Raw genomic sequence first — 22,374 nt, 5'->3', positions numbered from 1 at the left:
AGGGAGAGATGAAGCAGTGTGCTCTTGTCAATTTACAGCCTTGGAAACCCCAGGAGCAGTTATCTTCCATCCTACCCATAGGTTTTCAGTCAGAAATGCCCCGACAGGAGTGGGTGTGACGGTCCCTCCTCCTGGGGTCGTGGCACCATTGAGCCAAGAGGCACAGTGTTTAGGTTTGTGCAGTTCTGAAGTTTTTTTTTTTTTTTTTTTTTTTTTTGTTCTGAAGTTTTTTAGCCCACTTTGCCCGACCTCTATTTGTGTTGGGTGGCCGGCCTAGTTGTTTGGAGCTGTTACATGTTGGCAGGGGGAGGTTTGGGGGCCCGAAATGTTATTCATTTCTGAGGGAACATGATTTAGCCAGCCAGAGAAATTTCTGCCTTTACTAGCTGCTTTTCTCGGGGCATGTTAACTCTTTTCACTGCTGTCCTTTATAAAACCATAGTGCTTGGGAAAATGCTGCATCCCTTCCTTTGTCCCCCATGATGAAAGAGGGCAGCTTCACCTAATTGTATGCCAGTACTCCCTGATGAGCTGATCATCTGGTAGTGCACGGGAAGGCAGAGTTGGGTGAGAAAATGGATTGTTGGAAATTGGGGACATGTTATATACCCCCCCCCCCCCGAATAAGCATATAAAAATAGGCAGGTGGGGAACATACAGAGAGGAGAAGGAAGAAACCAGTTGTTGCTTCTGCGGGGATACTTTGAAAACTGATGACTCGATGTGCTGGTTCCAGGGATTAGGAGTGAATAAGGTCCGGCCGGATATGTGTGCAGTAATAAATGGTTTTATTGCTCACCTGCTGTGCAGCGGGACCATCCTTCATTTTCGAGTTTAAACTCGTCTTTCCCTGTAAGTAAATAGCCTGGGCCAACTTTTTTTCTCTGCAATTGTACATTCTTGTCTCAAGAAGCTGTAAGCTTCAGAAAAGCTGCCAGGTACTTGCAGGACTGTTTTATGAAGTCATCCCCTTGAGACTATTGCTCCTCACCTTTTTTCTGATCATGAAAGACTCTATGACTGATACTTTCTGTCGAAGATCCTGCCCTTCAGATGGATTACTAAGAAATTCGTCATCATCGTTAATACTAAAAATGTTAATCACTAAAAATGCATGTTAATCACTAAAAATGCATGTTTAACATAGCATGACCGGACAAGCTCGCAATCCCTCTCTCTTCTCTCTGTGAAGTTAGGCATTTATATAGGCAAATTAAATGTAACTCTTTCTTAATAAGCATTGGGTTGCTAACTTCAAGGTCAGCGGTTTGACTCCACCAGCCACACTGGGAGAAAGACAAAGCTGCCTGAAGCTGTCAGGATTTCCAGTTTTGAAACAGCGAACTGTTCCACTCTGTTGTGTAAGGTCACTTCTGAGTCAAAATTGACTTGAGATAACTAGTGGGTTTATTTTGGGGGATACCTATTTCCAAAAGAACCCTAGTGGGGCAGTGGTTTAGACTTTTGCTGCTAATCTCCGGGCCAGCAGTTTAAACTCACCAATCACTGTAGGAGAAAGGTGTGGCCATCTGCTTTCCCAAAGATTTCAACATTGGAAAGCTGGGGGGCAGTTTTACTCTGTCTGACAGGGTTACGATGATCCAGAATTGACCCAGCAGCTGAGGGTTTGGTTTGGTATTTTTGTTTGTTTATTTGTTTAATAATAAAATAGCCTCTGTGGGGAAGGCAGTGTTCGTGGCACCTGAAAATACCAAGAAAGGTACCACCCCCATGCTATTCCTGTCCTTGACTAGCTCATTATGTAGTATCAAGCGATGGAGGATGGATATAGTAACATCTGTTTCAAGAGAGGTTCAGAAAGGCACTGTGGGAAATTATGTTTAGTAATGAAGGAGGTGTCAATTATGTAGAGCTTGACTGGTGAGTCATCTTTTGATACATGAAGGAGATGGTCAGAAAGATCCTTCTGCACAGAGACACAGGCAGGAAAGCCTGGGGAATGTTCAGATAAGGTCAGGAGATCGAGTTTAATTAACATTTTCATTGAGAGCTTAGAGACTTGTCCTGATTCCCAGGCCCTAGGTGCCCAAGCCTGCAATCAGATGGGCTGTCTAACACTGAGTGGATTGAAAGTTAGTAACTTCCTCTTTTCACAGGCAAACCCTGTAAAACCTGTTTGGGCTGTGCCTTTGAAATAATTGAGTCCATTGAAAACCTCAGTCTCTTAAAACCTGTTGTCTTGAGTTCCGAAAAAATAATTCACTGTAATCTAAGCTTTCACAAATGTTTGTCTATAACCAGCTGAATGTGGCAACCCTAGTGTGTCAGGCTAGCATGACTCTCCCTTGACTGGGTTTTGGGGCCCGTTGATCTACATAACAAGCTTTTCTTCCTGGGTTCCGTAGTGGGATTAACAGTTGAGCACTTTAACATCTGTCTCACCCAGGGAGTACATGGAGTAGAATGGGAAGTTTGTTTTTTGGTGTGAGATTAATTTGTAGGTGTGAGATAGGCCATAGCCTGACTATAATCACTATAGCCTGACTATAATCACTATGTAATCAAATGTGACATATGGCTTGGGCATAGTTATTAGTTAATATTTTCAAATGCAGAATTCTAAAATCAAATTTTAATAAGAAGGCTCTCTTAAAATGCAATTGCTGAATTTTTTTTAACTAGGTAACTTTTTACTTACTTTGTAATCACTGTTCTGTATTAAATTTCTCCTTTAGGATATAACATGCAAGTGTCCAGACAATAAATTATTTTAAGTAGTACTTCATTTAAAATTTGCTAAATTATAAAGCCTCATAAAGTTGGACTCCTATCATCTTCTCAGCTGAGTAGCTCTCCCTGCATCAGTACTGATTTTCCTACCTGCACTTTCTTTTTTTTTAAATTTAATAATTTTTTTTATTGGGGCTCATACAACTCCTATCACAATCCATACATACATCAGTTGAGTAAACCACCCTTATACCTTCGTTGCCCTTGTCATTCTCAAAATTCGCCTTCCACTTGGGTTCCTGGAATCAGCTCGTTTTCCTTTTTTTCCCTCCCCCTCCCTCCCCGCTACCCCCTTCCCCCTGCACCCTTAATAGTTTATAAATAATTATTTTATCTTACACTGCCCGGCGTCTCCCCTCACCCACCTTCCCATTGCCCATCTCCCAGAGAGGAGGTTACACATAGATCCCCAAGATTGGTTCTCCCTTTCTACACCCCCTTCCCTCCCGGTGTCGCCACTCCCACCGCTGGTCCTGAGGGGTTCATCCTTCCTAGGTTCCCTGTGTTTCCAGATCTCTACTGCACCGCTGTGCATCCTCTGGTCTAACCAGGTCCGTAAGGTAGAATTGGGATCATGATAATTGGGAGGGGAGGAAGCATTCAAGAACTGGAGGCAGGTTTTAAGTTTCATTGTTGCTACACTGAACCCTGAGTGACTCATCTCCTCCCCACTACCCCTCTGGAAGGGATGTCCAGCTGTCTACAGATGGGCATTGGGTCCCCATCATGCACTCCCCCTCATTCACGGTGATGTGATTCCGCCACCCACCCACCCCCTCTCCCCGCCTTTGTTGTTTGAGACCTGGTCCCCTCTGCCCTTCACGATCACACATGTTGGTGTGCTGCTTCCTGCACTTTCTTTACATCTGTGCTGTTGTCTCTCTAACTCGAATCTAGAGGTAGCCCTGTCCTTGAATGAATGCTTATCATGTTCTTCCACCTTTAAAGAAAATTTAGTACATAACTATAACTTGCTTATTTTTGATCTGTATACAAATTATTTTCTGGGCTGAAATGTTTCCAGTCAATATTATGATCCATAATAAGATTCCATGTTGTTATATACAGTTCTCATGTCTGTACAGTATTCCACTCTGTAAACATTCCATGCTTTCTCATTAATTTTCTTGTTGATGGATGTGAATTGTTTTCAGTTTTATATCATTATGAATAATGCTGCTGTACATATTCCTGGATGTATACATTTCCTGGTGAACAAGTACTTTTCCCTGGACAGTAAGTAGTTCTCTGCTAGAGTTGCTGTGCCTCAGGAGGCACTTGGTAATTTGTGGGAGCATTTTGACTGTACCATGATGGAATTGTATGTCATTCATCATAGGCCAGGCTATGCTGTATTGGCAACCCCTCTTCACTGCTCCCATCTCAGTGACTTCACACACCATTTATTCCTTGCCTACAGTATCTGTCCTTGTGGTTGGTGAGGGTGGGGATTTCCTTTCATAGGAGCCCCAGCCTGATGGAGGCTCTGGTTTCCTGTATTTTTAACATTTGTAAAACATGCTGTTTCTTGCTTCGGCTAGGGAAGAGACAAGAGGGTCTCGCTCTGGGTGAAGAAATACAGGTGATTTTGAATCTTGGTCTTATGTCCAGCCACCTTGCTAAATTTTCATCTCAAAAGAACTGAGGGGTCTTGGGTTTTTAACCATGCCAGTACTGTGCTTTTCACCTTATTAATGGAAGAAAAAGTGGGTTCCCTTTAAAGATCTTTTAAGATTGGGAAACAAAGTAGTCAGAACTGTAAGGTGGTTGGTTGCTTACTGATTTCCCATTGAAACACACAACATCATCCTTGTTTGATGAGAGGAATGAACAGGAGCATTGTCATGGTAGAGGAGGAAGCTTTCTCAGTCATTTTCTGCTCAAGTTTTGGCTAACTTTCTCAAAACACTCTTATTAAACCAATGTTATTGTTCTGCGGCCCTCCAGAAAGTCAACAAACAAAATGCCTTGAACATCCCCCCAAATTGTTGCCATGACCTTGCTCTTGACCAGGCAGGTTTTCCAGTGACTATATGTACCTTTTCTCCAGTGGGTAATACCTTGGTTCTTGGCCCCAATGATGAAAGAATTCACGGCGAAGCCCGTTGTGTAATCGAATTGGGTTTTTATGAAGGACAGGACAAGTCTCACGTTTTACTGTCTCAAAGGGGCTCACAATTGGGCATGAACCAACCTCGTTGAAAAGAGCACCCTCACATGCGGAATGGGGCCTGGGGGCCTGGGCAGAGAGCGAAGGAGCTAGATCACAGGGCAAGAGTGGCTGTGACCAGAGCGGGACAGGAGAGAGAGAGTCCGTAGCATGTCCAGAGTGGGCCCTGAAGGGGGCATGCCCAGGCGGCCTGTGTGCCCCCACCTTTGGACCTGCTTCTGACCAGGAGCAGGGTAGAAGAGAGAATGGCCTTACCACAACCAGGATATTTCAAGCCTCTGGCTGGGGAGGCGTGGTTGATGCTACTAGTTGGCCCCATTGGCTAGGTTAAGCCCACCTGAGCCTGGGCCTAGTTTGGCCCACCCAGGTGTACCTCCCACCTGGCTTGGGGGCTTTGAGTAGGAATTTGGGGTCTTCATAGGCTTCTAATGGTCACGTGATTTCCTTCCAACCTCCTCTAGGGGGGCGATTGAAGACATGGGAAGATCAACCCCCTTTCTCTAAATCTAGCTGTCTAACCACTATATCACGTTCATTTCTTGCTAGCCATTACTCTGATTTCAAGGTGGTACTAATAAAGTCTTATTTCATTTCTTGTCAATTTTTCCAAGAAATGCTTCATCCCACATTAAAAATTTTTACTTTGAAAGTTCTGTTTTGGTTTTTACTTTTTTTGTACCTGATCTGAGTGCACCAGTTTGGCATCCACTGAGCCCAATTTCACCATAACTTGATGTTTGCTCTTGCTTTAATTTTACCAGAAAATAATGTTGCTCTGATAGGGACTCTTTTTCAAACTAATGTCTTATCCTCTAGCTTGTACCTCAAACTAGATCCCGTTTAGACATAACAGGATAATACAGATTTATTTGGGTCAAAATTTGAAATTCATGCATAGTTCATATCAAGCATTTTAAATGAACTTTTTGAAGACTCTTGGTATAACGTTTGTTCTTTTGAGTTTGTTATGTTGCTAACCATATAATATTTAGGTGATTTAAAAAAATTTCCTTATGATTGTCTTTTTGTAGTGGCCAGAACTCCAGTACAATGTTGAATTACATTTCATCACTCCCAGTGGTGTTTGTTTGCCTTAGATGTTTGATAGTTACCCTTAGTCACCCTAAGGAATTACTTTGTTCCCTAGTTTGCCAAGAGTTTTTGTCATGAGTGATGATTATCAAATGCGGGGGTTTTTTTGGAGTAATTTTGGGTATAGTGATATGTTTTCTTTTTTAAAGATCATTTTATTTGGGGCTCTTACAGCTTTTATAACAATCCATAAATCAATTGTATCAAGCATATTTGTACATATGTTACCACCCTTTTTTTCTAAACATTTACTTTCTATTGAGCCCTTAGTATCAGCTCCTCTTTTTTTCTTCCCTCCCCTCCCACCCTTATGGCCCCTTAGTAAATTATAAATTATTAATATTTTCATATCTTACACTGGGCACTGTCTCCCTTCCTCCATTATTTTTGTTATTTGTCCCCCTGGGGAGGGTGGGGGAAGTGGTATTGTATCATTAGGTGCCCTCTTCCTCCCTTTATCTCCCCACTACCCCCTACCCTGATGGTATTGCTGCTCCCATTTCCTGTTCCTGGATTCTGTGTGTTGTGAACGCTTATCTGTACCTGTGCACATGCTCCGGTCTAGCCTGCAGTGGAAGGCAGGCCTGGGGTCATGATAGTGGGGGTGGGGGGGAAGCCTCAAGGAACCAAAGGAATATTGTGTGTATCACCGGTGCTATACTGCGCCCTGATTGACTCATCCTTTCCTTGTGACCCTTCTGTGAGGGGATGTCCCATTGTCTACAGATGGGTTTTGGGTCTCTGCTCTGACCTCCCCCCCCTTGTTCTCGACAATATGTTTTTTATTTTAACTTATAAAAATAGAGGTCCTCTTTTTTTTTTCCCCTCCCTCCCCTTTTTCCCCTCCCTCATGTGCCCTTGGTAATTTATACCTCATTATTTTGTCATATCTTGCCCTATCCGGAGTCTCCCTTCCCCCCTTCTCTGCTGTCCCTCTCCCAGGGAAGAGGTCACATGTGGATCCTTGTAATCAGTTCCCCCCTTCCAACCCACTCACCCTCCACTCTCCCAGCATCGCCCCTCACACCCTTGGTCCTGAAGGTATCAGCCACCCTGGATTACCTGTAAAAAAAAAAGAGGACCTGATGCAAGGGGCTTAAGTGGAGAGCAAATGCTTTGAGAATGATTGGGGCAGGGAATGTATGGATGTGCTTTATACAATTGATGTATGTATATGTATGGATGGTGATAAGAGTTGTATGGGTCCCTAATAAAATGTAAAAAAAGAAAAGAGGAGAAAAAATGATTAGGGCAGAGACTGTACAGATGTGCTTTGTACAATTGATGTATGTATATGTGTGAACTGTGATAAGAGTTGTATGAGCCCCTAATAAATTGTTAAAATAAAAAAAATAGAGGTATTGGCTTATGTACATGTATTTATAAAGCAATACACTGAGGTGTTGGTGGACGAACTTCAGGCCTCTGCTTATGGCCTCCCTCAATGCAAGAGCACTTTGTTCTCACAACCTGGCTTTCTGTGATGCTCACCCTCTCAACACAGTCGCTGAAGACAAAATGGGTGCATAAACAAATGGGGTGAAGAAAGCTGATAGTGCCAGGCTGTCAAAAGATACAGCATCTGGGGTCTTAAAGGGTTGAAGACAAACCAGCGGCCATCTAGCAGGGAAGCAACAAGCCCACAGGGAAGAAGCACGCCAGCCTGTGTGATTATGAGGTATCGATGGGATTGGGTAACAGGAATCAGATCAGATATGGTTTGTTTTTTTAATGTGCTAAATCATTTTATTCATTTAAAAGTGTTAAGCCATTCTTAGCTTTCCTTAGATGTATTCACCTTGATAATATATACATTTTTCCTATACTATTGGAATCTTAATGCAGCATTTTGCTTACGAGAGGGCTTTATAACTGACATTGTACTGTAGCTTTCCATTGTATTATAATACAATATTATTTATACTGGCTTCAAAAAAGTGAGTATGGTACCTGGCACCCCTTTCTTCTTCTTCTTCTTTTTTTTTTTGCTATTTGGGAATGAGTTTATAGAGTTTTGCACAATCTGTTCCTTGAAACTTTGTAAAATGCATCTGTAAAACTTTATGGACTTGATTACTAAGAATGTATTTTTTAAAGCACTCATTTGATTTCTTAAATGGCTGTATTACTGTTTAGACCTTTTGTCCCCTTAAATTAATTTTGGTAAACTATCTTTTTTTCTGAGGGCATGCCAAATATCTGTTTTATCTATGGTCATACTCCTTTGTATTATTAATATTATTCATATCTCTTCTGTCTTTTCCTGATAGAACTTGCCAGCTAGACCAATTTTATTACTTTTGTTCAAAGAACTTTGTTAATGTTCATTATTGCCTGTTTTAATTTTGTTAATTTACACTCCTATCATTGTCATTAGCTTCATTCTACTTTGAGTTTATTCTGTTTTTGGTTTGAGTCCCACACACCCTCCCCCAAATTCTTGAGACACACGCCTACCTACAAAATTATTTTTTGCCCTGTTTTCTAGCATGAATTTTTAAGAATACCTCTTTCTAAATATTCACATTCCACAAATTCTCATAGGTGCTATTTTTATAATTGCTGTTTCAAAAAGTTAAAAATATTTGATTTTGATTCTATTTTTATTGACAAGTTATTTAGACGTGTGTTAATAATTTTCTTTAATTTCAAGACCATATTTTTCACTTCAAATTTCTTACTGAAACCATGTGTTTTTGGTAATGGAAGACATTTTAAATAAAATGAAAAACAATTTTTGAGAGGTAATAATGGATTCTGATATAATTAATTGGGTGTATATGTCCCAAGGGTCCCTGCTGCCAGCATCAGTAGAGTAAGACCTATTACTTCAGACACACTTACTTTGTTCAGGCCCCTACCAGATGGCAGCATGCACTAAAAGTGGGCTAACAGGTGCCTACTAATGGACATGAGATCTAGAAAATGTGGGTAGTTGCTGTATATATGACTGGACATGAAGAGACTAAATTTGTCATTTTTAAAATTGGTACTTTAATTACACTGTGATTTGAGAGCAGTCTAGTATTTTTAAAGTTTAATTTTTTGGAAAATATTTTCTTTGTGATTTGGTTTGTGATCATACTGGTAAATGAAAGTAGAAGTTTATGTAATACTTAAATTGCTTTATTAGGATTTCCCTGCTAGTGAAGAATTTACTGGAGTGGACCTTTGACTTGACTGTATTGTTATGTGGAGGACTTCGGTAGAGTTCTTCACCAGACTGATCATATATGTGCACACGCATGCACGCAGCACACACACACACACACGCACATACTCACACTTGAAGCCTTTTTATTTATTTTTATTTTTTAAAAAAAGATTGTCATTTAGAGTAGCACAAAAGTCCCCCTGGTGTAAAACTTCTCCTAACAAGAGAATTCTTTTCTGAGGGTAGAAGGATAAGAATTTTAAACATTCCATTCTATTTCTGTTTTAATTAAGAAGATGAGAATGCCCGCATGGTGGGGAAATTAATAGAAAACAAACAAATAGACAAGATCCCCTTTTAGCTTCTTAGAAACTTAGGTGTTTGAAGTTCTAAGGAACCTTATTATGGTAAAGATGCAATTCTGAATTGACTCACTGATTCCAGTTACATGATGAAATATGTCATTGACTTTGCCTATTCGCTTGTGTTTGTCTCTCTGCTTTTACAGGTAGAAGAAGTGAAAAAGCACCAGCATTGTTTAGCATTTAGCTCTTCTGGACCCCAGAGCCAGACTTACTACATTTGTTTTGATACTTTCACAGAGTATTTAAGGTGGCTTCGACAAGTCTCCAAGGTAAGTGAGCCTTGCCCAAGAATTCTTTTCCATTTCTACCTACCTAAAAGTTATTTTCTGCTTTACCCAGCTTCCAAATATAGTAAACATGAATTTTTTTAAAACATGAAGTTTTAAAGATGTAATCTAATGCCAGTGACTAACAATTTTTAGTGTGTAAAGCTAATTTTGGCTGAAAAGAGTTTTAATAAGTGTTTTATTCACCAGATTTTTTAACGTACACACTGGGAAAAAATTCACTGGGTAGACTGGCGATACTAATGTTACAGATGAGAAAAATGAGACTGAGAATATTTAAGGACTTGATTAGGCAAGACAATTATAGAACCTCAAAATAGGGAATTCTTATACCTTTTCCTTCTGTTTTTCTTATAAGCACACAAACTGTGTGACATCCCTTTCTCACCTGTATTATGCATTTTGGGTGACTTAATTGTTTTTTTATATCTTTGTTTAACTGTTCATCCTCGTGACTGACAAATATTACTATGACCTGTGATGTAATAGACGCATTTCAAATACTGTGTCTATAGATATCTTAAAGTCTCATTTATAAAACAGTTGTTTAAGACTGTAAGGTTGTTTTCTTCTTCTTCTAATCTCATGAATAAAGCTTTGCCTAAAACAGCGGTCCTTAACCCTATGGGTCATGACCCCTTTGGTGTTTGTGTGTGTGTGTGTGTGTGAGAGAAAGGACCCTTTCACAGGGGTTGCCTGATTCATAACAGTAGCAAAATGACAGCTATGAAGTAGTAACAAAATAATGTTATGGTTGGGGGTCACCACAACATGAGGAGCTGTATTCAAAGGCCGGGGCATGAGGAAGGTTGAGAACCACTGGGCTAGAAGATGGGCTGGATTGCAGGATTTAGTGCCTGGGTTTTGGGGGTGCTTATGATGAAACTCCTCTAGGGTTCCAGAACATCACAATGGAATTTGTTTTCATATTCTTACATTTATAATCCTATTTGGTATCTTAAGTCCAGTGTGATTCATGTGCTACTCGGTGATGCAATTATCTGCCAAATGAATGAGTCAGTAAATAACTTTGTAAAACAGCAGAAGATGTGTGCATGATGTCTGGCAGCTGTTTCTGAAATACCGGCCACACTGGAGTATTGATACTGGCCGCTTTGGATAAAAACTGTTTTTCGGATGACAAGATGTCACAGATGAACTTTTGTTTTGCCTCCTCATACAGATGGGGCAGTGGGTGGGGTTTAGGGTGATGAGTCTTAGAAAAGTCTCCACACCCAATAGACAAATAAGGAGCCCTGGTGGCATGATAGTTAAGCACTTGGATGCTAAACCAAAGGTTAGTACTTGGAAGTCACTCCCTGGGTGAAAGATGAGGCTGTCTGCGCCCCTGAAGACAGTCTTGGAAACTCTGGAGGGCAGTTCTCCTCTGATCTAAAGGGTTCCTGTGAGTCAGAATCAACGAAACAGCTGCAAGTTGTAATACACAAATGGAGATTCGAAATGCAGAAAGCATCACCTAGCCAGAGAAAATGGGGCAGGCGGCATGACAGTGTCCCCACAGGGTTGCATGTAGAATTAATGTGGTGTTAGACTGAGCATGTGCACCTGTTTAGGTATGTTAAAATTACCCTGTGGTTCAAAATGTGAAGTGCTGTGTAGTGGGTTATATGTTGGGCTGCTAACTACAGGGTCAGCAGTTTGAAACCAACTGCCATTCCACAGGAGAAAGATGGGGCTTTCTACTTCTGCTAAGATTTACAGGCTCCGCTCTCACCACTGGTCCTGAAGGGATTGCCCATCTTGGATTCCCTGTGTTTCCGGTTCCTGTCTGTGCCAGTGTGCATCCTCTGGTCTGGCCACATTTGTAAAGTCTGGCTGGACCGGAGGATGTACACTGGTGCAGGTAGGAGCTGGAAGCACAGGGAATCCAGGGCGGATGATCCCTTCAGGACCAGTGGTGTGCATGGTGATACCTGGAGGGTGGAAGGAGGGTGGGTTGGAAAGGGGGAACCAATTACAAGTATCTACATATAACCTCCTCCCTCTGGGACGGACAATAGAAAAGTAGGTGAAGGGAAATGTCGGAAAGTACAAGATATGACAAAATAATAATTTATAAATTATGAAGGGTTCATGAGGGAGGAGGGAGTGAGGAGGGAGGGGTAAATGAGCTGATGCCGGGGGATTAAGTGGAAAGCAAATGTTTTGAGATTGATGAGGGCAATGAATGTACAAGTGTACTTTATACAATTAATGTATGGATGGATTGTGATAAGAGTTGTATGAGCCCCTAATAAAATGATTAAAAAAAAGAAAACGATTTGTAGTCCCAGAAACCGACTAGGGCAGTTCTGCTCTGTTCTGCAGCATGCCTGTTGATTCAGAATCAATGGGATGGCAATGTGTTTGCCGGTCTGCTTCGTCTGAGGAGAAGAAACTAGAATGGAAAGATATGAACGTTCCCACAAACCTGATGAAGTCCCCTCGGTATGTAACTGAAAGCAATGAGTCGGCAGTGATCTACACTCCGCTTTACTCCGAATAATGTCCATCTGTGGTTCTACTATGGCAAATTTCTCCGTCGAGGTGTTGATACTTTAGATAAACTTTGTTATATATGATGATGATACAGTGGATAGTAAATATTTATAGAAAAGTTGGAAAGTTAGTACAGAGAGTTCCTGGATACCCTCACTCCCCTTCTTATATAGTTAAAACTAAGAAATCCACATTAGTGCATCAGCCCTAACTGAACTGTAGACGTGATTTGTGTATCAGTAATTTTTCTATCGACATGCTCATTCTTTACCAGAATCTACTTTAGATACCACATTGTGGTTAGTTGTCTTGCCTCTTATGGTCCCCATCAATTTCTCCATCTTCCGGTTATTGAGGCATACTGGCTGGGAGTTTGTAGAATGCCCTATAGAGACAATTTGATCTTTCAGAGTAAATAGAGTGTGATAACCAGCTGATTTAAATTATTTTTGGAACCTACCTACCCTATCCACTGTCCTCAAGTTGACTACAACACGTAGTGGTGACCTTATGGGACAGAGGCAGCCTGTTCCATAGAGTTTCTGAGACTCTAAATTCCCACGAGACATAGTCTCTTCTCCCTCCCATTGAGCAGCTGGTGTGTTTGAATCACTGGCCTTGCTGTTATGGGCAGTGCGTAACCCACCACATTACCAGTGGTCCTTTTTTTGAACATGGAGAGGTATAAATTCTTAAACATAAGTAAAGAGGTAATTAAAAGTGTATGTAAATTACTAAACCTACCATTGCAGATTGTTTGGATTGAAATGGTAATAATATAAACACTAACAGGTATTGGCTTTATTAGTCTTAAATATTAAACACCCGCAGAGCTAATAGGTTACTGTTCTGAAATCAACAAATATTGATTTAGTAACTTCCTAGTGTTCAGAGGTTTCAGTGTTCTAATCTCTCAGAAGTGGACCTCCTAATCCTTATTCAAACTTGACTGAACACATGGACCTCACCAGATGGAACATGCAGAAATGAAATTAAGTACATCTCTAGGAAGAGACAATGAGGAGCTCAATATTAGCAGCCAGCATGAGACCAGAGGTTGGTGTGGAACAGACCATCAGTTGCTCATATGTAAGTTCAGTTTGGAGCTGAAGAAACACTCTGCGGGTGTTTAAAGCAAGTCCACAAGAGCCAAAATACAATCTTGAATATATTCCTGAATTTGGAGAACATCTCAAGAACAGATTCCACAGACTGAACACGAATGAATGACAAAGACCCGATGAGCTATGGGGTGACTTCTGGAACATCATATGTGAAGAAAACAAAGGTCACTAAAAAGAACGAAAACATGAAAGTGTGTATCAGAGGAAACTCTGAAACTTGCACTGAAATGTAGTTACTAAAGCAAATCTAAGAAATGAAGTAGAAGAGCTAAATAGATAATTTCAAAGAGCAGTTAAAGAAAATAAAGTATTATAATAATATGTAAAAAGACCTGGAGTTAGAAAACCCAGATGGAAGAACACCTCAGCTTATTTCAAGCTGAAAGAACTGAGTAGAAAATGTAAGCCTGGAGATTCAGTGGTAAAGAATTAAATGGGCACTATATTGAACGATGTAGTAAGCATCAAAAGATGATGGAAGGAACACACAGTCACGGATCAAAAAGAACGGGTTGACATTCAACCACTTCAAGAGGTAGCGTATGATCAAGAACCTATGGGACTAAAGGAGAAGTCCGAGGTGCACTGAAGGCATGAATGAAAAACAAGGCTAAAGAAATTGACCAAAAAAATCCATTGAAATGTTTCCACAAGCTGATGGAGAACTGGAAGTACTCATTCATTTATGTCAAGAAATTTGGGCACAGCTATCTAGCCAACAAACTGGAAAAGATCCATATTTGTACCCATTCCAAAGAAAGGTGACCCACCAACGTATGGAAATTATTGAATGGTATCATTAATATCACATTAAGCAAAATTTTGCTGAAGATCATGCAACAATAATACCAGCAGTACATCGATGGGGGGGAGCTGCCAGAAAATCAGGGTGGAGTCAGAAAGCAATGTGGGACAACGGATGTCATTACTGATGCCAGATGGATCTTGAGTGAAAGCAGGGAATACCTGAAAGATGTTTACTTGTATTTTAATGATGATGAAAAGGCTTTTGACTGTTGCTTCACAACAAGCTTACAGTTAACATTGAAATGAATAGGAACTCCAGAATCCTTCTTTGTGTTTATGAAGAACCGGTACCTGGAATACTGGGTGGTTTATAACAAGGGAAGGTGTGTGGCAGGGTCGGATCCTCTCACCATACAGATTCAATCTGTATGGTAAACACATTATCTGAGAAGGTGGACTGTATTCAGAAGACTGCGCCATCAGGATTGGAGGAAGGTTTGTTAACAACTTGTGGTATGGAGATGACATAATCTTACTTGCTTTAAAGCATTTGCTGATGAAGATTAAGGACTGCAGATTCAGTATGGATTACAAATCAATGTAAAGGAAACAAAAATTCTTACAACTGGACCTATAGACAACATCATGATAGAGAAAAGGTTGAAGTTGTCAGGGATTTCATTTTGTTTGAGGATCTATAATCAATGCTCATGGAAGCAGCAGTCACAAAATCAAACAATGTGAGACATTTGGCAAATCTGCTGCACAAAGTCCTCTTTAAAGTCTTGAAGAGCAAGGTTGTCATTTTGAGGACTAAGGCGCACCTGACCCGAGCCATGGTCTTTTCAGTTGCTTCATATGGATGTGAAAGTTGAACAGTGAGTATGGAAGACCACAGAATGAATGTATTTGAATTATGATGTTGACAAAGAATACTGAAAGTACTGTGGATTGCCTGAAGTACAAACCAATGTGTCTTGAATAAAATACAGCCAGCCCTTAAGAAGCCAGGATGACCAGACTTCGTGTCACTAACTTGGGACAGGTTACCAGGAGAGACTAGTCCCTGGAGAAGGACAGAATACTTGGCAGAGGGGCAGCAAAAATATTCCAGGTAGTCATTGTGGGCACATGTGAACATGAATGTGAGGTGGGGGACCTGGCAGGGGGCAGGGAGAAACTGCTTGAGGATGGGCGTTTGAGCAAACAGGAAACAGGGCTGCTCTCCAGGCTGACTGGGGAGCCAGAGTGCGAAGGCCTCTAGGTAGACCTATGGGAGAGTTACAGCTACAGGCTCCCTGGCCCGAGAGGAACAGCTGTTACAGAACATGAATCAAGGGTCCATGAGGAGTTTCCTTCAGGAAAGTCATCGAGCTGCCATTGCAAGTGTGGAGCTGGATTGTGGAGGGCGAGAACAGTGACCTGGCTGTCATGAGGCTCTGGGCATGACTTCACAGTGGAATGAAGACAGATTCAGGGTGCTTGGGCATAGAGTGACAGGTGATTGATAAATTACATATTAGTTGAGGAAATGGCAGGAGTTGGGAAATGGTTTCTAGGTTTTTAACCTTGAGTGACTAGAGGGATTGTGGCGTGTCATGGGAAACTATAGCACTATTGACCCAATGAAGCTATGGACAAAGAGAGACTTTGGCTTCAAAGTGCTTCCGTTCCAAGAGATAGGGCAGGGCAGTGAAGCACCAGTTAGGTTATGGATATGTCACCAACAATTTGTGACATATCAAGTATTAACCTGGTCGTATTATTTCATTGTGATGGGTCTGTGTACGTGTGTGCTGTGCTTGTCAAAATGAAGGGCAGCACCAGACAGCAGAGAGCAGGAGACTGACACAGGGCCGTGTGCTTTGGCAGTGTGGGAGGAGGAAAACTGGAGGTTTCCCTCCCCCTGTCGTGTATCCCAGTAGAAAGCTGGGTCCATGCACCCTACAGTGCAGCTTAGTACTCTGTATAAGAAAGTTCACACACACACTTTTGCCCACACCAAAACTTGCAACAAGTGCAGGTGAATGTTATCAGGAAGAAGAAAGGACTTTGATTTAGTGGCCCTCCATTATTACCAGTGTAGAAATAACTAGAGTTAGGACCTTAACCTCCTTATATTCCATTCAGAAAGGCTCTGAATGTTTGCAGAAACCTTGCCATGTGGGGGTAGGGAGTCTGTGTTCCATTCATGGCTTCTCATACTTACTGTCTGACCATAGCCAAGTTTCTAAATAGTACACTTTTTTGTTTGATAACAAGCCACTGCCATCAAGTTAATTTTGATTCACAGTAACTGTAGGACAGGGAACTTCTCCAGTAGTATGTTCAAAGCTATACAGCCTTATAGAAGCAGACTGCTATGCCTTTCTCCTTCGGGTTAGCAAGCACTTTATCCACTGTGCCACTAAAATAATAATGATAGAACTTACTTCTTAAGACTTTACATGAAATATCCACAAAATGGATTTATACTTGCACTGTGTGTGTGAGAGAGAGAAAGAGTGAGAGAGAGAGAACAAATGAATGAAAAGTTTAGCTGATGGTTTTTTCTACCATTGATTGCCCAATATTTTAAAATATTAACTATTTTTAGGTTTATTTTCAGCATGTAAGGAAACTATCTGGCCAAGAGGCCTTCTGTTCTTAATGCCCATAGCAGCCTCTTGGTGAAAATAATAAAGAATGGCAGACATTAAGAGAAAAAATGAAGATTCCCGCCCCGCCCCCCCCCCCCCCCGAAAAGTCAGAGGGGTAACAGAGGACAAAAACTTTAGTGTGTGAAAATTTTAGATGTAGCTGTTGTGTTTCCTTTCTGCAATCTCAAAAGCCAGATGCACTTTTCAATTTTTTGAAACAAGTTATTATATTTTGCTAGCTGAAGGGGCGATGAGCTGTAAGGGACAGGGTGAGGAGGTCTAGAACTAGTATAAAGTGTGCACTTTCTGCTTTCTCTTTTCTCTGTTGAGAGTAGCCTCACGAGAGTCTCGTGGCCTTTAAACCAGTGTCAGAGAGTGGGTTGGGACTGCTGGGAGGGAGGGGGATGCCCCTCTCCAGAGCATGGAGTGGGGGTTGATGCGGTGCCCCCAAAGCCCCCTCTGCTTCTGGCTTCCCCTTCCCATTGGCATCTGCTCTTCCTTGTGTAGGTATTAGCAGGTTACATAATTAGTCATACTCCGTGTTACTATGGAAACAGTTTCTTCTTATTGAGAAACAAAACAGTCATAGAAAGGATTGTCTTTACATCCTGATGTTTAAATGAGGATTCATCTTGATAAGGGTTTTTAATAGGAAAACAAAGCAGCCTCCGAAAGGCGAAAGGCGAGGCAGGGTTTCTGTGTTCCAATGACCCTTCCCACCTCAGTCAGGCTAGGTCAAAGCTAAAACAAATTCTAGTTATTTTCAAATAAAAATAAATTAGATAAGTAATTTCAAAGTAAAATTCTTTGTCTACTGTGTATGCTTCTGGGTATTTACTATCAGGTTTCCAAAAGGTTGCTAATGAGATGTGTTCTATGAAACTGGCCCTTGTATGATTATTTATTGTTTTTCCAATTTCATCTTATCATCCAGCTTTGGTTGCCAAAATAATACTCAGAGCAGTGGTGCTGGCATTTTTATTTTGGGCGTTAGTTCGTGGTGGATGCTATGAAGGAAATAGCTCCTCAGGGAGGATTACACCATTGGCTGTAAAGCCCTCCCTGAAACATTAAGCACAACATGCTTGAGAAGTTTCGTAAACAGCCTCTAATTGTACACATTGGGTGACAGGCGCACATGTACTCAGTGGATCTTAGGCTGGTGGAGATGCTCCTATCATCACACAGTGAGCCACCTCAGAGAAGAGCTGACTGCCTTGCTGTCCATCTCTGCGACACGTCACATATGTTGACTGACCCTGTGACTGCTTTTCAGAAAGGGTCTGTAACTCTGGGAGTAGAAAGCCTTGAATTGATCCCTTGAATGCCTGGGCGTTTTGAACTGCTGATCTTGCAATTAGCAGCCCAGTGCTTTACCACTAGGTCACTAGGGCTCCCATCCTAGTTACAATAATGAACCATTGAAGATCAAGGGGGCAGCATTTACTGCAGGACAAAGTCGAGAGGAAGGAGGAGTGAAACAGAGACTGCAGGAAGTAGGTTAAATGGTGGTGCACTGAGGGGATTGCAGTGGAGGAATTGAATCAAAGTGCAGATGAATTGATGAATGTGAAACTGATGATCCGTCCTGTAAACCGTCACCTAATTCATAGTAAGACGTTAAGATAGAATGAAGTAGTCTAGTATAGTTATTCCTCATGCCTATAGCCAACTCCCCAGTTAATCAACTCATGGCCAGCTGTGTTTTATTTATAGACCACTCCCCTCGATGTTTATGAAGCAAATCCCAGACATCTATGGTTTCACCCAAAGCTTGCCTCTCTCTCTCTCTGTCTGACACATAAAAACTCGCTTAGAAAATATAATCACAATGCCATTATCTGTGTTTGTTTTAAAGAATAGAAAATTCGCACAATTGTGGCCCCTTTAACAAACCTTATGTTCAGATTATTGATATTAGAGAATGGATCCTTGTGTTTTATTGCTGAAATCATCAAATGGTGTGTGATCCCAAAGAGATTACCAAACAGTGGTGGGGAAAGAGCACATTATGAGTTGCTCTTTTAACTTTGTATCTGATAGCTCTTTCATTCTCTGTATTGATTAGCTTAATGAAGGTACAGATAGAGTTATTACTTGGCACACTTCAGAATGATGTGTTTTGCATTTGAACAGTAGAATGACTGAATTGAAAGGGGCAGAGTCCTGTGGTTTGAAATCCGCTACCTCATAACAAACATTTTGTGTCTTTCAAACAGTTCTGCTCTCCTGTTTTGCATACCAAGGAAAGGCACACTGTGTCCTCTTCCGCTGGCCTGTACCCCGGGTCACACTGGCTAGCTGAAGAGTGTGGTTTGAACCCAGCTCTGTGGATTTGGAGCTAGCTCATGAAGACCAGATTGCCGTGGGTCTGTCTCTGTGTGTGTTGACAGTGGCTGACATGGGGGTAGTTGTAGGTGACTGGGGCCGTCACAGTGGCTTTTTCTCCGAGGTCTTTCTCTGAGGCGTTTTGATTCTGGGACATTAAGCTGGAGGAAAGGAGAACATGGTGGTGACCCTCGGCTTGCCAGGGAGGTGTGTTCACCCTTTATGTGCACAGGAGGGGCATGCCAGGGCCACATTGCACACCAGGTGAAATCATACGTGGTGAATAACACTTGAATGTTCGCGTCCATGGGCTTGAACACCGACAGTGTTTTATGGTCCAGGTGGACTAGCAGATTCTGTCACTAACTGTTGAGTCACATCATCCTCGTGTAAGAGAATAGAGGTTCCCGGCATATGGATGCTGTTGTTGGAGGTAGCTGGGAGGAGCCCTATACTGTTACTCTTGGTCATCTTTTGTGTGTATTTGCCTTGTAATTTGAAGCACAGTGTAGGGAATGCGCTGCTTTTTGTGCCTGTGATCTGTCATTTGTCTTCTAGGGACTGCGGGGTCTGTGGTTGGTTACAGGGGTTTTTGGTGCTAAAACAGCTCTGCCCTCAGTACTTTTCTGTCGAGGAGCCCAGCACTTCCGTGGAGGCCCCACTTCACATTTTATATCTACTATTCAGATGAAGAACCCGGGACCAGATGACCTAGGACGATCTCGCAGGCCTTTTGTAGGTTCTGAAGTAGGAGCGAGAGTGTGAGCCACTTGGATGGAGCTTATCAAATGTAGCCCTGCCCCGAGAAGGTTGCCCCTGTACTTACTGAGTATGTAGTGAAGACAGGAGAAGCAATTGGGAATGTAATAGAGGAAGTTTGAGGGGTCCAGGAGACTTCCAGGCGGTGGGGGTGAGGGTGGCAGTGAATGGGTGTAGAGGCCCCCTCGTGGCATGTAAGGGTGTGGCTATGGCACAGCATGCACACCGGACACCTAGGAGCTGGTAAGAGGTAGAACCATGGTGGCTGCTCTGCACATGGTCTGCTAGTTCCACTTCCCTTTCTGTGGCGTTCTGGCTATACATTGCCAAATATTTTTTATGAAGTGGATTTCTATATAAAAGGCTCGGAGATTTTCCCAGTATGAAGTGGCATTCTGAGATGAGGGACTGTAAATTGAAGCTGTTTGGAGGTGTGGCGTTGGTTTTTCTTGGTGCCGTCCCCTGTGCGGGAAGAATTGCTCTCTTGGTCTTCCTCGGGAGCTGCTGAGTGGGTTTGAACAGCTGACCTTCCAGCCTGTAACTGGGAGCTTAACCACTGTGCTGCTGCTAGCTCCTACATTTAAGCTAAGGAAGAAACAGTTTGAGTTGTATTAGATTTTGTTTTTATAATGCATAAAACTGATCATCTCCAGAGTCCAAGTTAGTAAGAATATTAGGCTAATCTCTTTGCAGTCATAATCTTGCTTGGTCTGCTCCAATCTTATTTCCACACAGCTAATCCATTCTAATTTGCTTGCCCTGGGGAGATTTTTGTTTCTGAAAGTCTAGTTACATGTATTCCTGAAGAACAGATTTCACTTCGGCTCTAGGTGTGTCAGTTTTAAAATATTTAATTTACTGCTTCTCCCAATTTTTGTACTTCAATTTTATACAAATAAAGAAGACAGACCTCATTTGCTTACCACATCATAACAAAAGTGTTGCCTTTGTGAAATAGTGTTTATTTGCATCTTTTGTTGCCATTTTAAACTTCCCCTCGTCCCCTCACCTGCCCTTCCCCTTTCCCCAGCCCTGTTTGACTCTCAGGGGTGTCCCCGGAGGGCTGAAATGAGGGGGTGCGGAAGAACGCCTTTGGGCTCTTTTTCAAGGGGAAATGTGGCGCTGAGGTACTTGGTGGACCTCTGAGTGAGAGGAGCCAGGATGTCTGTTACTTAGACTTTGAAATACAGGTGGATTTTATCTGTAAAATACATTATGCTTAATGAAATGCATTCTCCCTTTGAGACAGGGATTGGCAGCTGTACTTTAAAGTTACAGCATGGCATTTTAGGATTGGGAAGGGTCTTTGTTAAGTAACTGCCAAAGGGTGGCATTCGTGGTTGCAGTTGTCTGAATTCCATCCTGAAGCATGATTTGGCCTGTTCTTTCAGTGTCCTGCAGTTGAGCCTCAAAATCGAGTTGTCATCCAATGACTCACAGCCCAGAGACGTTTAAGGATTGAAAACGACCCTTTGGCTCCCTGACTTCCTCCCTGACAGGACACTGTCAGGAGCATCGCGGGTGCATGGAATGTCTGCGAGGGCTGGGTGTCCTTACTCAGCTATGCTGAAGTCTGTGTACTCAGTGGCCCGTGTTAGCACAGGGAGATTCCACTCTGCTCTGTAACCTCTTTGTAGTTGAGGAGTTGCCATGATTCCCGTGCCCTCGCACTGCCCCCTGCTGCCCCACCCATTGCAGCACCCCAGGGCCACATGCACCCCCTCAGCTCTGTTCTTGGGGAGAATGGTTCCAACCGTCCATCCTGTCCCTTGGCTTCCCAGATCCCTGTTCTAGTGTCCTTTCCGGGTGTGCTTTGGTTTGCTGACACCCTGCAGCTATCATCTGCTCAGCATAGGGCATGTGGCCATTATTTCCCTCGAGACATGTGTCCAAAGTAAATTAGTTTTTACTGGGAGGTCAACAGTAAAATAACACAGCTCTTGTCCTCCTCGGCCTGTTGATAGATAGGTTTTGTTAATAGAATGGTGAGCATGCTGGATCAATGCCGCAGTGACAACACTAATGCTAGCCGCATTAACGTAACCTTTTGGTAGCTTTTCTTCTGTGCCCAGTACTGTTCCAGATGCTTCCTGAGTGCCTTTGTGAGACAGGTGCCACAGGGGCTTTGGGCTGAGTCTTTATGAAGAAGCTTCTCTGTGGTTAAACATTTTTTAAACATTGTAAATTGGGTGGGGATTTACATTTCAGATCAACTCTGTATTATTCAACAGTTCAGCCACTAGTCAGCCCCTCAGTAGTTACCCTCCTGCTCCTTGATTTCCTGGTTTCTGCTCTTGGACCACCTTCTCCCACTTAACCCAAGCTCGCACCTGTCATCACTCCAGTCCCGTTCTTAGTCTTCCCTCCCCACTTAGGCAGACTCCAGAGTCGATTCCTTTCAGTATGAAAACCTTTATCTTGTTTTGTGCAAACCTCCCCCACAACAAATAACAGTGGCC

The 22,374-nt window shown here is 42.2% G+C and overlaps 1 protein-coding gene across 1 annotated transcript in view; it reads left to right on the top strand.

The window, feature by feature from the left end:
* PHLPP1 (PH domain and leucine rich repeat protein phosphatase 1) overlaps positions 1 to 22,374 on the top strand; it is a 191,883-nt gene that overhangs the window by 93,481 nt on the left and 76,028 nt on the right. The window contains exon 3 of the mRNA XM_075532660.1: positions 9,676 to 9,801. Within this exon, the coding sequence (XP_075388775.1) occupies positions 9,676 to 9,801 (126 nt within the window). The remainder of the gene's footprint in view (positions 1 to 9,675; positions 9,802 to 22,374) is intronic.

The sequence above is a fragment of the Tenrec ecaudatus genome, chromosome 15 (genome assembly GCF_050624435.1).
Source record: "Tenrec ecaudatus isolate mTenEca1 chromosome 15, mTenEca1.hap1, whole genome shotgun sequence".
Lineage (NCBI taxonomy): Eukaryota > Metazoa > Chordata > Mammalia > Afrosoricida > Tenrecidae > Tenrec > Tenrec ecaudatus.
Note: the sequence above shows the minus strand (reverse complement) of the source record. Positions and strands in the feature narration are given on the sequence as shown.